The following is a 20452-nucleotide window of genomic DNA, read 5'->3' as shown; positions in this document are numbered from 1 at the left end:
AACAAAAGAAATCAACGCGGGAATGTAACTTGAAACTGCCTACAGAGGGGTTTGTTCGGTTTTAAAAACGCAGCCGAGAATGATCCTGCGGGTAAAATGAGCAGGGAGCCTCGGCGAATTAAATCAAATAAACAGTGCCGGGGGCGCAAGTGCTTTTATTTCGCTGCAGATTGAGAGAGGTGGAGAAGGGGGTTACTACCAGAATGAAAGGAGTCTGTGAAAACAGTGCTCGCTTCCGTTTACGAACGGCAGATTTGTCAAGTGATGTGAATAAAGTGCGGACAAGTTCCTATTCTGAATGCAAAACGTTTCATTGCCGAGAAACATAATGCGGAGGGTTAGGGAAGCGGGGGAGGGGGGTGGTGAGGTAGGAGTTTGACAGTGATCGGAAGCAAATACAATCTGCTCCTACAGGCAAATGTAAGAGGAAAGCTTTGCACGTACTCATATGGGCACACTGAACAGACACTGACCAAGCAGCCACACATACGCTGAAACAGTCACATTCATCATCTGGTACTCACGCTCTCACATCCAAGTTCCTCCCCTCGCTAGCGCGTCCGACCCTGTACAGTGTATGAGAAAGAAAAAGTTTATCCAAACTCAGCAACAGCCCCATCAGCAGAGCCAAAGATCTTTCACTACTGACAAATATCATCTCACCGCGACTGTCCCTAACCCTGTTCAAAAGTCATTTTGTCTCTAACCCCCAGCCCCCACCCCACCCCTAAAAAATGTGAAATGAGAAAAGCCAGCTGCACTTCCCGGTCGATCACTCACATAAGAAAATCTTCAAGGGGAAAAAAGTATCTGTGAGCCCGAAATTTTATAGATGTTCTGTCCCAGAAACGGTGTTGGCAATCGTGACAGATCAGAGAGGAAAATGTTTTCCGAAACTTGTGTGAACTTATTGAGGACTGTCTTCATGTTGTCGCTGATATCTCTAGGATGCACGTATTCCTACTTTTCCATATCAGAGCAAGATGAATCGTACAGGTTTGTCCGTTTATATTTTAGTTTTCACCTTTCTTTTATCCCCATCCCCATTCTGCAACTGTTTAAATTTGCCCTCTTCACTGTTGTAAATAAGAATCGTGGTTGTTCAATCGTGTCGTTCATTCTAGTTAAAGGCTAAAGTGGAAACGCACCCAAAAACAGGGGATCAGTTGTAATTCGGACTTTACCGAACAGCGCTTTGAATTCATTGGGAACAAGAAGCAGATTTAATTTATGAATTCTTCCATTGATACCTGAAGACCTTTTGTTTGATCTTCAAGCAGAGAGAACTGCCCGGAAAACAAAATCATTACAACCGAGTACCCATGTTTGAAAGCTACTGGAGAAGTTGCGACCTGCATCAGGTAAGCGTGTTCAAATCTCACCATCACAAATCCTTTACCCACTGCCTGACAATTAAAGTCGTCGCTTCATCCCTATCTATTTACTGCTTCTACCAGGTTTATTTCTCTCTGAGTTATACTCTCTATAGAATTGGTCATTTGGCAAAGTTGCAATTATACAGGTAAAAGATCATTCCCATAAATTAACAGCTTCCATTGGATATCACATTCTTTTATCCTTACATTTTCATTGGCAGATTGTTCATTATTGAGAGCTTGTTTAGTTTAAAGATGAATTTCACCTCTCACATGTAAATTTGTTTTTGAACTCCTGCTGTCTGACGATAACTTATCAGGACAGATCCCAGTTTGAGACCAGGATCTACAACAAAGCAAGGTCTACTGAATCAAGTTATGCTGTTCTGGATTCCATTCCATTCAGGGGTTGGATGTGGATCTTGCCCAAGCAATGAAACTGGGGTTGGTGTGTATGAGACTCATTAAAGCTTGCTATAATTATACAAGTTTTGCATCTGTGTAATGCCAAAACCACTTTGTATCAATGCAAAATGTGTACCACAGTTGGTTTAAAGAACTTCATTTGGAGTGGGTGTATTCAGCACCATTTGGCATGTGAATCCAATTGGAACTTTAACATTAATTTGGGTAGAAAAAGAGACCCTTACACTGCCAACACATAGCTGGTTTTAGAGCAAGGTGATAATGGAAAGCATCTGCTCAGCAAGGATAGTCAGCTCTCCTTTATATAGAATGGAAATCAATATGCAGTTGCCAGCATTCACATCTTATGTACATTAGGTAACACAGCCAGATTTGTCTAAGTTTTCTCACAAAGCATATTGAATTTCAGTGAACTTTACTGTTCTGGCACAGTACAGCTGAACTCAACTGAATTTTAGATTATTTGTCAATAACTGTTTTTTTTTAAAAAAAATCAATGTTCAGGAACCTGTACCAATGAAAGCTTTCCGAAAGACTTTAAAATTCATCAAAAGGTCTTTGTGCACCCCACCCCCCTGCCCATCCCTCCCCTGTTGAATTAACAGGTTCTTTGTGGAATTGGTCAAGATTCTGAAGCTTTGTGTTAAATGTATATCTTATGTCTACTGTTGTACTTTTTCAAGACTGCAATGTGATTTTGCTGACGTTGTAGAAATTGACAGATGTTTATAGTCACTGCAAGACTTCTGTCACTGACAACACACATCAATCAAAGTTAGCTCAGGCATGCTGCTAACCAGTCTTTCAAATTCGGCAGCCTTCTAAGTCCTTAGAAATGTCACTGACACTTGGAAATACATTTGTGGGCCTGTGCTTGCCCCACTCAAACAAGTAAATGGGAAATATATAACTATGACTATTAGTGCACATTCCATCTATTAAATATGCATCTACGTAAAGCAACATCACAAGTTTCAGATTAAGAGGATAAAAGAATATTAGTCACTTTAAAATGGATATGGATTGCTTTTTAGCTTGTCAGCACTTTTGTATTATCACTTGAACATACTAAATGTATTTGGAATACAATGTGGAAAAATATGAACTTGTTCACTTTGATAAGAAAAATAGAAATGGAGAAAGATTGCAGAACCAGTTGCTACAGAGGGCTCTGGATGTCCTGGTACATGAATCACAAAACATTGATATGTGTGTACAGCAAATGATTAGAAAGGCAAACAGAACGTTGGTGTCTATTTGCAAGGGGAATGAAATATTACAGTCAAAATGTTTTGCTGCAGCGGTATGGAACATTTGTTTGACCGATACTGTCTAGAGTTAGTCCCTTTATTTAGAAAATAAAGGTGTACTTTACTTCCATTAGAAGCAGTTCAGAGAGAGTTCATTTAACTCATTCCTGGAATGAAGGGCTTACCATTTTTTCTTTAAAAAAACGTACAATGATTTAAGTGATATCCATTGGAGTTTAGAAGAATGAGAAGTGGTGTTCTTGAAACATATAAGATTATGAGGAGACTAGATAGGTTGGATACCAGGATGATGTTTTCTCTTGAGGGGGTGATGACAACTAAGGGACATGGTTCAAGAGTAAGAGATCTCCTTTCATGATGAGGCTAAGGAGATTCTTTTTGCTCTCTCTGACACATGGTAGGAAAGTTACTGGAGAACATCGCACATGGAAGCAGGCCATTTGGCCTATTGAGTCCACACGGACCCTCTGAAGAGCATCCCACCCAGCCCCACCCCCTATCCCTGCATTTCCTGTAGCTAATCCACCTGGCTTTCTCATCCCTGCTCACTATGGGCAATTTAGCACGTCCAATCCTCCTAACCTGTACACCTGTGGAGCCCCAGGCAGACACAGGGAGAATGTGCAAATTACACACAGACAGTCACCCAAGGCTGGAATTGGACTGGGGTCCGTGGCATTGTGAGGTAGCAGTCCTAACCAGTGAGCCACCATGCCACCCAAAGCAATGGAAAGTATTAATCTCTATTTAGAGAGAAAAGGTTTGATCAGAGACAGAATGGTTTTGTCAGAGGAAAGCCACACCTAATAAATCTGGTAGAACTTTTTAAGGAGGTGATCAAGTGCTTGGATGAGAGTGGGGCAGTTGATGTAGTTAATATGTGTTTCAACAAAGCCTTTGATAAGTTCCATTGGGAGCCTGATAAAGAAAGTAAAACCTCATGGATCCAGGGTAACTTGGCATGTTGGATCCAAAATTGGTTCAGTGACAGGAGATAGAGGGTGCTGGTAAAAGACAAGTTGCATGACTGGAGCCCTGTGTACAGTGGCATACCACAGGGATCAATGCTGGATCCGTATTGTTTGTGATATTCATAAATGATGTCAATGAGAATGATAAATGAGTTTGTAGATGACTCACAGTGGCCTGAGGGTTGACAATGAGGAGGAAGTATTAGATTACAGCAAGATATAAATAGATTGGTCAGATGGGCAGATCAGTGGCAGATGGAATTTAACCCGATAAATTGATGCACTTTGGAAGAAAAAGGAAGTACTCAGTAGAATGGCAATAGAAAGGTCAGAGGAATAGAGGGATCTTGGGGTGCTTGTCCACAGATTCCTGAAGGTAGAGATGGCCTAGTCGCATTATCACTAGGCTATTAATCCAGAACTCAGCTAATGTTCTGGGGATCCGGGTTTGAATCCTGCCATGGCAGGTGGTGGAATTTGAATTCAATTTTTAAAAAATTTGGAATTAAGAATCTACTGATGATCATTGTCAGAAAACTCATCTGATTCAGGGAAGGAAATCTGCCATCCTCACCTGGTCTGGCCTACATATGACTCCAGACTCACAACAATGTGATTGACTCTCAATTGCCCTCTGTAATGGTGTATCAAACCATTCAGTTGTACCAATCGTGATAAAGTCTTAAAGAAATGAAACTGGATGGATCACCTGGCATTGAGCTAGGTACCGGAAAAGACAATGGCAGAAACAACCCTGTTGACCCTACAAAGTCCTCCTCACTAACATCTGGGAGCTCGTGCCAAAACTGGGAGAGCTGTCTCACAGACTAATTAAGCAACAGCCTGACATAGTCATACTTGTTGAATCATACCTTACAGACAATGTCCCAGACACCACCATCACCATCACCATCCCCAGGTATGTCCTGTCTCACTGGCAGGATAGACCCAGCACAGTGGTATACAGTCGTGAGGGAGTTGCCCTGGAGGTCCTCAACATTCATTCAGGATCCTATGAAGTATAATGGCTTCAGGTTAAACATTGGCAAGGAAACCTCCTGCTGATTGCCATGCACTGTCCATCCCCAGGTTAATGAATCCGAACTCCTCCATATTGAACAACACTTCGAGGAAACACTGAGGATGGCAAGGGCACAAAACATACTCTGGGTGGGACATTTCAATGTCCACTACCAAGAATGGCTCAGCAGCCGTACTACTGATTGAGCTGGTTGTGTCCTAAAGGACATAACTGCTAGACTGGGTCTGTAGCAGGTGGTGAGGGAACAAACAAGAGCGAAAAAATATATTTGATCTCATCCTTACCATTCTGCCACCTGCAGTTGCATCTGTCCATCACAGCATTTGTAAGAATGACCATTGCACAGTCCTTGTGAAGATGAAATTCCATCTTCGTATTGAGAATAACCTCCATTGTATTGTGTGGCACATCATCCTGCTAAATGGGACAGACTTCAAACAGATGTAGCAAACTCAAGCATCCATGAGGCGCTGTGGGCCATGAACAGCAGCAGAATTATACTCCAGCACAATCTGCAACCTCATGACCCAGCATATCCCCCATTCTAGACTGGGGATCAACTGTGATTCAATGGAGAGTGCAGGAGGGCATGCCAGGAGCAGCACCAGGTATACCTGGTGAAGCTATCAAAAGGATTACCACTGTGCGAAACAGCATAAGCAGCAAGTGATAGATACAGCTAAGCGATTCCACAATCTCCAGATCAAATCTAAGCTCTGCAGTCCTGCCACATCCAGTCATAAATGGTGGTGGATGATTAAATTAAACTACTCACTGGAGGAGGAAGCTCCACAAATATCCCCATCCTCAACGATGGAAGGGCCCAGAACATCAGTGCAGAAGGTAAGTCTGAAGCATTTGCAGCAATCTTCAGCCAGAAGTAACTATGAAGTAACAGGTCCTAACAACATTCTGGCAATCATACTGAAGACTTATGTTCCAGAACTTGCAGTTCCCCTAGCTAAGCTCTTCTAGTACAGTTACAACACTGGCATCTACCCAAAAATGTGGAAAATTGCACCCACATATCCTGTACATAAAAAGCAGGACAAATCCAACAGAGGCAATTACAACCCCATCAGTATACTCTCGATCATCAGTAAAGTGATGGAAGGTGTCACCAACAGAGCTATCAAACAGCACCTGCTCAGCAATAACCTGCTCAGTGACGCCTAGTTTGGGTTCCACTAGGGCCACTCAGCTTCAGACCTTTTTACAGCCTTGGTTCAAACGTGGACAGAAGAGCTGAATTCCAGAGGTGAGGTGAGAATGACAGCCCTTGACATCAAGGCTGCATTTGACTGAGTGTGGCATCAAGGAGGCCTAGCAAAACTGGAATCAATGGGTATCGGGAAAACTCTCCACTGGTTGGAGTTATACCTGGTAGATAGGAAGGTGGTCATGGTTGTTGGAGATCTGTCATCTCAGAACCAGCACATCTCTGCAGGATTTCCTCAGGGTAGTGTCCAAGGACCAACCACCTTTAGCTGCTTCATCAACAACCTTCCCTCCATCAAAAGGTCAGAAGTGGGGATGTTTACCAATGATTCAGCACCATTCACAACTCTTCAGACATTGAAGCAGTCCATGTTTAAATGCAACAAGATCTGAACAATAGCCAGGCTTGGGCTGACAAGTGGCAAATAACGTTCATGCCACACAAATGCCAGACTATGACCATCACCAATAACAGACAATCTAACTACTGCTCCTTGACATTCAATGGCGTTACCATCACTGAATCCCCCACTATCAACATCCTGGGTGTTACAATTGACCAGAAACTCAACTGGACTCACCACATAAACATAGTGGGTGCAAGAGTAGGTCAGAGGCTAGGAATACTACAGAAGTAATTTACCTCCTGACTCCCCAAAGCATGTCCACCATCTACAAGGTCCAAATTAGGAGTGTAATGGAATACTCCCCACTTCCCTGGATGGGTGCAGCTCCAACAACACTCAAGAAGTTTGACAACATCCATTACATTCACAAGCATTCACTCTCTCTCCACCACTAATGCTCAGTCGCAGCAGTGTGTACTATCTATAAGATTCATTGCAGAAATTCACCAAAGATCCTCAGCCAGCACTTTCCAAACCCACGACCACTTCCATCTAGAAGGACAAGGGCAGCAGATATATGGGAATACCACCACCTCCAAGTTCCCCTCTGAGCCACTCACCATCCTGACTTGCAAATATTCCCTCCCTAATAGCAATGTAGGTCAGCCAACAGCAGGTGGACTGCAGCAGTTCAAGAAGGCAGCTCACCACCACCTTCTCAAGGGCAACTAGGGACGGGCAAGAAATGCTGGACAGCCAGCGATGCTCACATCCCACAAATGAATTTTAAAAAAGGCAGGAGGCCACAACGGGAACAGCGGATGCAGTATACCACATTAGCAGATGTGCAGGTGAACATCTGCTTGATGTGGAAAGTCTTCTTGGGGCCTGGGATGGAGGTGAGGGGGGAGGTGTAGGGGCAGGTGGAGCACTTCCTGTGGTTGCAGGGAAAAGTGCCGGGTGCGGTGGGGCTGGAGGGGAGTGTGGAGTGGACAAGGGAGTCACGGACAGAGTGGTCCCTCCGGAAAGCAGATAAGGGTGGGGAGGGAAAAATATCTTTGGTGGTGGGGTCGGATTGCAGATGGCGGAAGTATTGGATGCAAAGGTTGCAGGAACAGCAACTCATATTCCGCTTGGGAACCCTGCAGCCCAATGGTATCAATGTGGACTTCACAAGCTTCAAAATCTCCCCTCCCCCTACAGCATCGCAAAACCAGCCCAGCTCATTCCCGCCTCCCTAACCTGTCCTTCCTCCCATCTATCTCCTCCTCCCACCTCAAGCCCCATCCCCATCTCCTACCTACTAACCTCATCCCACCCCCTTGATCTGTCCGTCCTCCCTGGACTGACCTATCTCCTCCCTAACTCCCCACCTACACTCACCTTTACTGGCTCCATCCCCGCCTCTTTGACCTGTCTGTCTCCTCTCCACCTATCTTCTCCTCTATCCATCTTCTATCCGCCTCCCCCTCTCTCCCCATTTATTTCAGAACCCCCTTCCCCTCCCCCATTTCTGAAGAAGGGTCCAGGACCGAAACGTCAGCCTTCCTGCTCCTCTGATGCTGCTTGTCCTGCTGTGCTCATCCAGCTCTACACCTTGTTAACTCAGATTCTCCAGCATCTGCAGTTCCTACTATCTTTAAAAAAGGCAGGGTAGGTTAATAGGGTAGTTAATAAGGCCTATGGGGCATTTACCTTAATCAGTTGTGGCATAGACGATAAGAATGGGGATGTTATGTTGGAGCTGTACAGAAGTTTGGTTAGGCCACTGCTGAAGTACTGTGTGCAGTTTTGGTCACCACAATATAGGAAGGATATGATTACACAGGAGCGAATGCAAAGGAGATTCACCAGAACATTGCCTGGGATGAAGCAGTTTAGCTATGAAGAGAGGCTGGATAACCTTGGGTTGTTTGGAGCAGCAAAGATTGAGGGGGGAACCTGATAGAGGTGTATCAGATTAAGAGGGGCATAGACAGGGTGAATAGAAAGCTCCTTTAGTTCCCTTTAATTGAAGGATCAATAATAAGAGGACCTAATTTTGAAGTGAAAGACAGGAGGTTTGGAGGAGGTTTGAGGAAAAACATTTTCACCAGAGGTGCAGTATCTGGAATGTACTGCCTCAGGTGGTAGTTGAAGCGGTAAACCTCACAACCTTTAAGAAGTACTAGATTGAGCACTTGAAATGCCATGGCATTCAAGGCTATGGGCCTAGTGTGGGAAAGTGGGACTAGTGTAAGTGGTAGTATATTTTTGTGGCTGTGGACTCAATGGACAGAAAGGCCTCTTCTGTACTGTGTGATTCCATGAATCATTAGTCTGTGGAATTCTCTTCCCCAGAAAGCAGTGGAAGCTGGGTCATTGAATTTATTCCAGGCAGAGTTAGGTAGGCTTTTGATGAACAAGAGAGTCAAGGGTTTGGGGAGCAGACAGGAAATTGCAGTTGCGACCATAACCAGTTCAGCCATGATCTTATTGGATAGAGAAACAGGCTCAAAGGTCCAAACGGTTGTCATCTTCTCCTAAATCCAATGTAAAGTCAATCAATCCATAGGTAATAAGGTTGGATGAGTTCCAATATGGCTTCATAGTCTTTGCTGATATTTTACATCATTAGCATTAAATCTAGCGAATCCTTCTCAGTGATAAACTTGATGTTACAAGAACTTGTTGGTTGTGCATTATCTGTAATTCCACTCTTCCCCAGTGTAATTATTCTCACCAGTGCAAGGAGAATGATGATAGAAGTAATCAATGATGATGAGCAGTATCATGCATCGAATTCCAATGTTGGTAATGTTTTCAAGCCCTCAGACATGGAAAACTATTTGAAACGGTTCAACATTATATATGTACAAGAACACACATTACTTCAAACTATCTAAGTTCAACTAGATAATGATTAGAGTGCTACAATTTTTCTTTATGTATTCAGGATAGGGAAGAATGTACAGCCAGATTTCCTGCTTCTGACTTTTCTTCACAAATCTCTGCTGGTGAGTTCTTCTATTTAGAAATCAAAACAGAATTTCCTGGAAAAACTCAGTAGATCTGGCAGCTTCCGTGGAAAGAAATCAGAGTTAACATTTTGGGTCCAGTGACTCTTCTTCAGAACTCCAGAAGCATATTTTCTATACTCTCTCACATAGAACCATTTGGTCTAGACACCAGAGTTTAGAAGAGTGAAGGGTGACTTTATTGAAACATAAAAGATTCTTGGGGGCTTGTCAGTGTAGATGTGGTTATTTCCCTTTGTGGTAAATCCAAGCCCAGAAGGTATAATCTCAGAATAAGCAGTTACTTATTTTAGACAAAATTGAGGAGGAATTTCATCTTTCAGAAGGTAGCAAATCTGTGCAATTCTTTATTACAGAGAGCTGTAAACATTGGGTTCATTAATTACTTTCAAGGCTGAGATTAACAGATTTTTAACCAGTAAGGGAATTAAGGGTTGAGGAGAGAAAGTGGAATTGAAGATTATCGGATCAGTCATGAATGGTGGAGCAGACTCATGAGGTTTAGAGCCTTTTCTGCTACTATAACTTACTTATGCTCAGAGTGCTGCTGGTGTTCAGGAAAACATGTTTAGCAAGTAAAGATGAGAAAATTATTAATTTCAAAGTGAACTCACGGTGGTTGGAAAATATTCTTTGATTGCTGTAGTCAACCATATCATAAATGTTTGTACAGAATTATGAATGAATCAAATTTAGGCATAAAGTGAAACATATTATATTCCAGGCTTAGGCAAAAGTATGTTGGGGTCTGTTGAAGTGATAATAGGAACTATGTAAATGCAAGTCTTTCACATTAGGGGAATTATCTTTTTGGTTTTTCTTTAAGTCAAAAGCAAATTAAGTTGGATAGTTTTAATGATAGTTGTGAGATGTTAAAATCTGCATTCCATGCCCTTTCATGTTCTTTAATAACCTTAAGAACATTTAAGTGAAAGTGGGTCATTCAGCCCCTTGAACCTTTTGCACCATTCAATTTGATTTTTGCTGATCTGTATTTCAACTTGGTTTACTTTTCTTTGCTCTTTACTGTTTGGCAAACAAAACTCTGTGTTGAAAATTTCAATTAATGCAGAATCCATACACTTTTGGGAACTAAGTTCCAAATTTTCTTACAAGGATGGTATTTCGAAGCAATGGTGACCAAGCAGGGTAGAGCAGGATAGTAATAATAAAGCATTGCCTTTGTTAACAAAATAACAAAGCAGGCTTACTGGACCAAGTTGTGATAAAATAGACTGTGGCTTTAACGTCTTCCTGGCAGTGCTAGGTACAGATACTCTCCTAATGAAGCACTAAATAGAAATATCAGTCCACCCCTTTATGAAGCAAGCTTATAAGTTAAAATTCAAATTAAACTCTTTAGATGCATTTCCTCATTGCAACAGTGAATACACTTCAAAATTACTTAGTTGGTTCACAGATCCTTGAGACTTCCAACAGCTGTGAAAAGCACTATACAAATGCAGGTCTCTCCTTGTAAAAACTATGTCTAAATAAGGTTTTGCTGTTTCTCAATTACCTCATGGGAAATGTGCACTGCTTTCAACCCATCCATGTAAGATGTATGATGAAGACCAGACATCTTCTGAGATTACTGTTTAAGATTGCAGTGAAGCACTTTTTGATAAATATTTTTAAGTGTAATTTATCCTTGGATTTTCCACTGGATTTTTGAACATGAGAATATTTACTTTTTGCCACATTTTTTTTGCCAGAAGGAGTGCTTTAGATGTTTGCACTGAGTTATGATCGCTACAAATTAGATTGTCCCTACTTGACCTTTTGGAGGAGGAAGAGGAAACGAACAAAAGTAGTGATGTGGTGTCCATTCACTTGGACTGCCTCATGTAGAAATTGGGTCTAGGTAACTGAAAATATAAAAGGCTCATTTCTGTTAAAGACTCTGTTTGATCTCAATGCTGTGTATTCTGAGAGGAATTATCAACAGAGAACCAATCCTATGATGACGCACATTCAGCTTGCAGGAGAAGGCATTAGGAACTTTAAGCATACCCTTCCCATTGTATTGAGGGAGAATCAGTATCTTTCATTGGTCTTACATGATTCTTCTGACAATGAGTGTAAGAAAAAGGTTGAATATTGGAATAAAGTCATTATACAAGAAACTAAAGGTCAGTATCCTCTTCATTACAAAGGAAACCAATCAATAGGTGGTTCACTTTATAGATGCTGTTATTCAAGATTCCTAACATGGCTGGTTTCCGGTCTCCCACTTTGTTCAGTGAGGAAATGTAGACAGCAACTTTCAGCAAGGAAAAACGTGTTTTGCGAACATGTAGAACTTTAAATTCCTCAATGGAAACTTGGAAAAGTGATCCATTTATCTCTCCAGGAGTGGCTGCAAACAGGCTCATCTAAATTTTACATACAGGCTCATGAATCATTTGTCAACTTCCTGACCAAAATCAAAACAAGATTTTTGTGAAAAGTTCCTACCTGAGCATTGAAACTAGGAAATGTGGCAATGAATCCACTGTGAGGTATATCTCCCAGAAGGAATATCTTGGATGGGAAAAAGTGATGGAAGCTGGAGACAGGGGAGGCCCAAGTTTTCTTTAACCAGCCTTGAAGAACATCATTGTTCTTAGTCAATAAGGCAACTAGTTGGACTGTACGTGGAATGAAGTGCCGGAGGAAGTGGTAGCTGTAGGTACAATTCCAACATTTAAAAGACATTTGGACAGGTACATGAATAAGAAAAGTTTAGAAGGTTATGGGCCAGATGCAGGTAAGTGGAACTAGTTTAGTTTGGGAAACTTGATTGGAATGACGAGTCGGAACAAAGGGTTTATCTCTGCGTTGCATAACTCTATAACTGTATTTAGGTGAGCTGGGAAACCATCAATTCAGCCCTACTGAGGCCTCAGGTTAAAATAGGTGAGTTTGTGAAATCCTGCTCCCAGTGTAGAACTTGACCTACCAAGGACTAAATGTGAACTTGGGCATTTCTGGTTCAACATTTATCGTCGTTTCTGGAAATATATATTGTTCGAAAACAGAACTATAAAACTGCAATCAAGTAGATGAGTGAAAATGAAAGAATGAGTATGTACCATGCTCCAGTTAATTTCCTCAGATTTGGCAACAATGGAAGACTCTATATGGGTGAATGAAATTGCAAGAAAGTACAATTTAAAGAGCTTTCCTGCAGAGTTCATTCTGTTTTCCAAAGAATGTGGTGCATTTCCATTTGCTACATAACAATTACTTACAGTATGTAATTGGTTCAAATTTTCTACATATTGACTATAGATTACATCTGGCCATTATAAGGAAGAAGCAGATGATTTACATTTAAGAGGAAATTTCCAGAAATTTGAGAAAGTTGCTTGGGGCCAAATCAAGAAAATGATTAAACCACAGCCACATTACATGGTAAGATGCACAGCACATGGGCCCTCCACTGTTGGCTGTTTTGTTGGTCTGCTGTGTGCGGAGTAGTGTAGCAGTTGTGGTTATCCCACCCCACTGTAACAACAAAGCAACTCTGAACCATTTACAGTTCCTTCCCACACATGCCGGAGGGGCAGAACATTTAATTCATTTTCATGCATATTTTCAATAATCAGATTTCATCACCAAAAATAAATTTTTCAGAAAGATTTATCAAGCAAATCTGAGCAAAGGTTAGCAATAATTAACTCTCAGTATAATTGGCGGCGACTGTAAATTTTTCTTACTAACCAACTGCATATGACTTCTCCTGAAGTTGGACTCATTAATCTTTCTATGAGATTTGTAATGTACCAGTAAAGTGGAATGCACTGGCAGTTGGTTTGTGCATGTTCAGCTCTTGTTGATGTAAAAGGCAGACGCAGGACTAAGTAGATGCTAAATAAATCTACCACACATAATTAGCTTGGCATATGTCATGACCTCAAAATGTTACAAAGTGGTCTGCAGTCAATGAATTAAGTTTCAAATCTAGTCACTGCTATAATGGACATAAATATGACAACCGAGTTGCTCAGAGCAGAGACCGAGAATTGGTGGTGAAATAATTAACACAATAATACTTTGTTTGTATCGATTGAAGGAATAAAGACTCAGCCTCCCAGATTGGGCCTCAACTGAAGTGTTTTAATTTTCCAAATATATCTAGTCCCCTGCTAAACATATTGACTTCATATAATATATAGTTACTTGGGTCCTCAAAGGTACTCAATAGCTCCCCATAGTAACCGTTCTTCATGCAGGGGTCTAATCCAATCAAGGAATTTAGGTCAGCTGAGTTTGTTCTCACTCAAGGTCTACACATCCACACTTGCCAAACTTGTCAAACCTCTCAATAGGCATCAGTTGCAAAAATCCTGATGGTTCCTCATTTTATAAATCAGAGGTGCTAATGTCGAATTGCTGTCCTTCTAGTCTGGAGATTGCACAGTGATGCAATTTCATACATTAGGCATTAATTCTGCAATTGTGAGCAACTTTTACAGAGTTTTAATTATTGCTCTGCTCAATTGTACCTTCAAATCCGTCTTTTGTGCCCTACTTCCCAGTAGAACCATATTCTTCTCACCCTCCTCCAAGGTCATAATTCTGGTTTGGTACTAACTCCCAGCAATGCAGGTTTAGATACGTATAGTGGACAAATAGTTTGACTATTCATGGCCAGATCCAATGGGATTGCATAATGCATTATTTAGTCTTAATCCCCTTCACTAAAACTGCTCACTATTCCAGGAATGCACTATTCCAGGAATGCATGGTGGCTCAGTGGTCAACACTGCTGCCTCACAGCACGAGGCACCTGGGTTCGATTCCAGTCTTGGATGACTGTCTGTGTGGAGTTTGCACATTCTCTCCATGTCCAGTTCCCTTCCACAGTCTAAAGATGTGCAAGTTAAGTGGATTGGCTGTGCTAAATTGTCCATAGTATTCAGGGATGTGTAGGTTAGGTGTGTTAGCTATGGGAAATGCAGGGATAGAGTATGGGGATGGGCCTGGGTGGGAGGCTCTTCAGAAGGTCTATGTGGACTTGTTGGGCTGAATTGCTTGTTTCCACACTGTGGGGATTCTATGATAAATGTTCATTTACTTCTCTGCTGTAAATGATTCATTATCTCACTCACCAGCAACACCTCTAACAAGTGTAAGGAGTTCATGCACTGCTTTGTCCTTTAGTTTCAGACTATCTGTTCAGCTGCTTATGCTATTTCCCTACTTTCCCCTAGCCTTCTTGACCTAACCTCCTCTAAGATAGCCCCTTCCAATCTGAATGCACAATTTTCTCTAGTTTATCTTCTAATGCCTCTCAAGCTGTCTCCAAGTTCACCTTGTCCTGAGATCTTCTGCCTATTCCCTCAGTCCTTTTCAATTAAACTTCTGACCACTCAACTTCCCTGCCTGCTGCCACCATGTTTGCTGGTATTGTTGATGCTTCCATGTCTACAGGTCTAACTGGACCCTCCTTAAGATTTGTCACCTTCAAAGAAACCCTCACTCCCTCACCAACTTCCATCTGCCTCTACTTAAAAGTGCTGTCACCAATACTCAAAAGTATCAGAACCGATGCTCAGTTTGGGCTCTACCCAGGCCCACCAGGCTCATTGTAGTTTTATGATTGTAGATTTCTGACTAAAACCATTTTTCATAGTTTCCAGCCTTCACCTGTAATCAATCCTTCTCTGCTACCAATTTTAATACCAGCAAACAGATAGAATTGTGTCTGCCCTTTGCAAGCTTTTGCATTAATTGCAAAGTTTGCAAAAAATCCCAATTAAATGCATCACCTGCTTATGATTAAACACAATAAATGTAGAATTAACAATATTAATGAAAACTATTAACCCCATTCTGTTGTCTACATCAGCACTCCAATAAAATGGTGGTGACGTGGACATCAGCAAAACGGTGAAAAATGCTGTGCTGCTACTTTGTTCACAGTAGTGTTTAATTTCCATGTAGTTAAGATCAGAAAATCAATTTCACTGACTATACTACAGTCAATTCAACAACAACTACCTGGATTTATACAATGCCTTGATATGGATAAACCTTCCCAGGTACCTCACAAAAGTATAATTAAAAATATTCATAACAATGTGCACACAACATCAAAGCTTGCACTTAAATAGTGTCAGCTCTTAAGGATACTCAATCTTCATGGACCCGAATCCAAAAAATATTGTATAACAAGTTTCTCAAATTAAATGTTTGCCACTTGCACAACAGCCACATGTTATAATATTATTTCTCTTTGCAAGAGATGTTAACGATTTTTGCAACTCTTACTCTCAATATTCTCCCGGGTTCATTGCCACCAATCCTGCACATGAGTGGATATTAGTTCTAGGGATTATCCTTACTGCTTGTAATGAATTACAGTCTGTAATATGAGTCTACCTAGTTTTGGAGGTTCATTGTGTTTAGAGGTTAAGAGTTCTTGTTGCCGGTCTAATTGTATCATGTTTCAGCTGTACAGAACATTGGTGAGGGCAAGTTTACGATACTGTGTTCAATTCTGGTTGCATTGCTATAGGAAAGATGTTGTTAAACTTGAAAGAGTTCAGAAAAGATTTATAAGGATGTTGTCAGGTTAGGAGGGCTTGAGCTATAGGGAGAGGCTGAATAGGCCGGGGCTGACTCTGCCAGAGTATGGGAGACTGAGGGGTGATCTTAGAGGTTATAAAATCATGAAGAACATGGATAGGGTGAATAGCCAAGGGCTTTTTTCCTAGAGTAGGTGAGTCTAAAAATTAGAGGGTATAGATTTAAGATGAGAGCGGAAGGATTTAGAAGGGACCTGAGGGGCAATGTTTTCACTCAGAGGGTGGTCTCTGTATGGAATGAGCTTCCAGAAGAGGTGGTGGAGGCTGGTTTAGAGGGATATGGGCCAAATAGGACTAGATCAGTTTAGGATATCTGGTCGGTACAGATGAGTTGGACCAAAGGGTCAGTTTCTGTGCTGTATAACTATATAGAACATAGAACAGTACAGCACAGTACAGGCCCTTCGGTCCACGATGTTGTGCCAAACTTTTACCCTAATCCTAAGGTCTATCTCTAACCTCCACCCCTACCTTATACTATCATCCATATGCATATCCAATAGCCGCTTAAATGCCCCTAATGAGGCTGAATCCACTAACCTCTCCAGCAATGCATTCCACACCCCTACCACTCTCTGAGTAAAGAACCTATCTCTGACGTCTCCCCTGTATCTACCTCCACTCAATTTAAAACTATGCCCCCTTGTAATAGCTACCTCCACCCTGGGAAAAAGTCTCTGGAAGTCTACTCAATCTATACCTCTGATCATTTTGTACACCTGTAGCAAATCACCTCTCATCCTTCGTCGTTCTAAAGAGAAAAGCCCTAGCTCTCTCAACCTTTCCTCATAAGACCTTCCCTCCATTCCAGGCAACATCCTGGTAAATCTCCTCTGCACCTTTTCCAACGCTTCCACATCTTTCATGTAATTAGGTGACCAGAACTGGATACGATACTCCAGATGTGGCCGAACCAGGCTTTTGTATAGTTGGAGCATAACTTCACGGCTCTTGAACTCAATCCCTCTATTAATGAAAGCTAACACACCATACGCCTTCTTAACAACTTTATCCACCTGGGTGGCAGCTTTCAAGGAACTGTGGACATGAACAACATCGTGGGCCGAAGGGCCTGTACTGTGCTGTACTGTTCTATGTTCTATATAGTTATACAGCACAGAAACAGACCCTTTGGTCCAACTCATCTGTACCGACCAGATATCCTAAACTGATCTAGTCCTAGTTGGCCCATATCCCTCTAAACCAGCCTCCACCACCTCTTCTGGAAGCTCATTCCATACAGAGACCACCCTCTGAGTGAAAACATTGCCCCTCAGGTCCCTTTTAAATCCTTCTGCTCTCATCTTAAATCTATACCCTCTAAGTTTTGGACTCACCTACTCTAGGAAAAAAGCCCTTGGCTATTCACCCTATCCATGTTCTTCATGATTTTATAATTTTATAACCTCTAAGATCCCTCTGTTCCTCCACACTGCCAAGAATCTTTCCGTTAACTCTGTATTCTGCTTTCAAATTTGTCCTTCCAAAATGAATCACCTCACACTTTTCAGGGTTAAACTCCATCTGCCACTTCTCAGCCCAGTTGTGCATCCTATCAATGTCCCTTTGTAACCTAGATCGGCCCTCCGCACTATCCACAACTCGACCCACCTTCGTATCATCCGCGAACTTACTAATTCACCCTTCCACTCCTACATCCAAATCATTTACAAAAATCACAAATAGAAGAGGACCCAGAACAGATCCTTGTGGTACACCACTCGTAACTGAGCACCATGTTGAACATTTTCTGTCCTTTGTCCACCTTTTGTCTTCTAAGGGTCAGCCAATTCTGAATCCAATCTGCCACATTTCCCCCTATCCCATGCCTCCTTACCTTCTGCATGAGCCTACCATGGGGAATCTTATCAAACGCCTTACTTAAATCCATGTATACCACATCCACTGCTCTACCTTCATCTGCGTGTTTGGTCACCTCTTCAAAGAATTCAATAATGTTTGTGAGGCATGATCTACCCCTCACAAATCCATGCTGACTATCACAAATCAAACTGTGCCTTTCCAAGTGATCATAAATCCTATCTCTCAGAGCCCTTTCCAATAATTTGCCCACCACTGATGTGAGACTAACTGGCCTATAATTTCCAGGGTTATCCCTATTCCCTTTTTTGAACAAGGGAATGACGTTTGCCTCTCTCCAATCTTCCGGCACTATACCCGTGGACAGTGAGGACGAAAAGATCATCGCCAACGGCCCTGCGATCTCTTCCCTTGCCTCCCATAGAATCTTTGGATAAATCCCATCAAGCCCGGGGGACTTATCTATCTTCAATTACATAGCAGTTCACTCTAAGTAGCTTGTTCTGCTTGCATTGGAGCAAGCGCTCAGCTGATAATAATGAAACTGTGGCAGCATGACGAAGTGGTCGAAGGTGTTGGATTTAAACTGTTGAATTGTGGGTTAGTATCCTTTCGCAACCAGATTCAGGGCTCATGTGGTACAGTGGTAATGTCCCTACCTCTGATCCAGAAGGAAAACCTGGGGTTCCAGTTCCATCTGCCCTAGTGGTGTTTTATAGCACGGTCTAAACAAGTTGATTAGAAATGTCTATAATAATGAAATTCTCTGTGATCTGGAGCTATCTCTGTTTTAGGTATGTCTTGCTTTAGTGTCTCTGAAAGCAGACTGAGTTATCACAAGCCAAGGCATCATTTAATTTGGATCATTACATTGCTTGTCAGTAATTTCTACAAAAAATAATCCATTGATCATGATGAACCTGATGCAATCAGTTCTGTGTCTGTTTATGAATGATGGCAAAATAAAGAACACTTGCTGGATACATTAATTAAGATGAAAACACAAACTATAATTGAACAGCTTTGACTGTGCTGCTTGATTCTTTTAATGCTTCTGTTCAAAGTCAGAGATCAAACAAATTTATCACCACTAAGGTGCTAAATGTTTCTTGGATGACCAGAAATTGCAAACAAATGGACCATTGTGTGAGATTTCTGCTGAACAACTGTTCATTTGCATTTAAATCAGCCTTCATCTGCGCTATGGATGGTCACCTCCAGACAGGGCTGCTAGAGAAAACTATTCCCTCTGGGATAAACTACTGCCAAAAACACACATTAGCACAGCTTCTCTAGGTCTCAAACCTGAAAAACAACTTGCGACAGAATCCCAAACTTTCAAGCTACTTTAAAGTATTAATGCAAATGCAAAACCTTTCTTAAAGGTCGAATTAGAAACTCAAGTACTTGTTGTTTTTGCAGCAATATGAGAGACAAATGCAAACAGACAAATTGTTCCCAAGTAATCTGTGGGGCAGAATGAACAAATTTATTTGCTCTGAATTGTCATAAGTCAGGCAAAATCTAAGACACCATCTCCTCTGTTATTTGTTGTGTCCATTACATTAACCTGAAGTCTGTCTAAAAGTCCCTGATTGCCTTAGGGAGAAATAGACAGTGAATATGTTAGACACTTTTCTGATCAATTATTCATCGGCTTTGTGTATTGAATGACTCTCAATGTAATCAAATTGAGCAACTGGAATAAAATGCTGTCACTTAATATGAAAGAATGCAGTATCTGTACACCTTGTCCAGACAAGTCTCCTGCTTGACACGATGATTGAAAACTAATCTTTTCTAACAGAGGGGAAAAAAAATCTCTAAACGAAATATGACAAACTAATGAAGTTCAACAACAAAAGAAAGCAATTAGAAAATCATTCTATATCTCTGGTATGACCACTATAGAGAGCACTTAATTTTAAGTTCTGTTTCACTTATTAGTATTCTAAATGCTTGCTGTATTTGCCTAGATTATATGCCAACTGGTTATTTTTCCCAAAATGAAATTCCAAAATTTCATCTAAAAAAATTAGAAATTGAAAATATTCTGCTTCATCAATGCTGATAAATATGAAATTCAGTGTTTCAAAATGTCTTTTCACACATAAAGCTGCAGCTAACACAATCTGGATAAATGCTAGGTGTTCTCTGAGGTCACTTTTCTTATTTTTGAGGGATCTTTAGTGTGGACAAAAACTAAAAACAAAGGTTTTTGGAAATGTAAAGCACTAAGATCAGTCCTATGACTGAAAATCTCTTCAGCCTGGAAGGATCCCCTGTATAAAATGCAACAGCTATGGTCACCTGCCTGCAAAACATGACAGATTTTCGTCAGGATCTCCTTCTAAAGCAGGGATGTCACTGATACTGTTCCTCTTTGAT

The 20452-nt window shown here is 41.4% G+C and overlaps 1 protein-coding gene across 5 annotated transcripts in view; it reads left to right on the top strand.

The window, feature by feature from the left end:
* Nucleotides 1-449: 449 nt before the first annotated feature.
* Nucleotides 450-20452, top strand: part of ccbe1 (collagen and calcium binding EGF domains 1) — a 300440-nt gene continuing 280437 nt past the window's right edge. For 4 of the 5 annotated variants that reach the window (XR_007263617.1, XR_007263616.1, XM_048604944.1 and 1 more), the window contains exons 1-2: nucleotides 450-996; nucleotides 1278-1361. Coding sequence is in view for 2 of the 5 variants with exons in the window: in XM_048604944.1 (XP_048460901.1) it covers nucleotides 833-996; nucleotides 1278-1361 (248 nt within the window). In the remaining 3 variants the exon portion in view is untranslated. The remainder of the gene's footprint in view (nucleotides 997-1277; nucleotides 1362-20452) is intronic. The other variant, XR_007263618.1, reaches the window with a different exon arrangement.

The sequence above is a fragment of the Rhincodon typus genome, chromosome 1 (assembly GCF_021869965.1).
Source record: "Rhincodon typus isolate 14 chromosome 1, sRhiTyp1.1, whole genome shotgun sequence".
Taxonomy (NCBI): domain Eukaryota; kingdom Metazoa; phylum Chordata; class Chondrichthyes; order Orectolobiformes; family Rhincodontidae; genus Rhincodon; species Rhincodon typus.
Note: the sequence above shows the minus strand (reverse complement) of the source record. Positions and strands in the feature narration are given on the sequence as shown.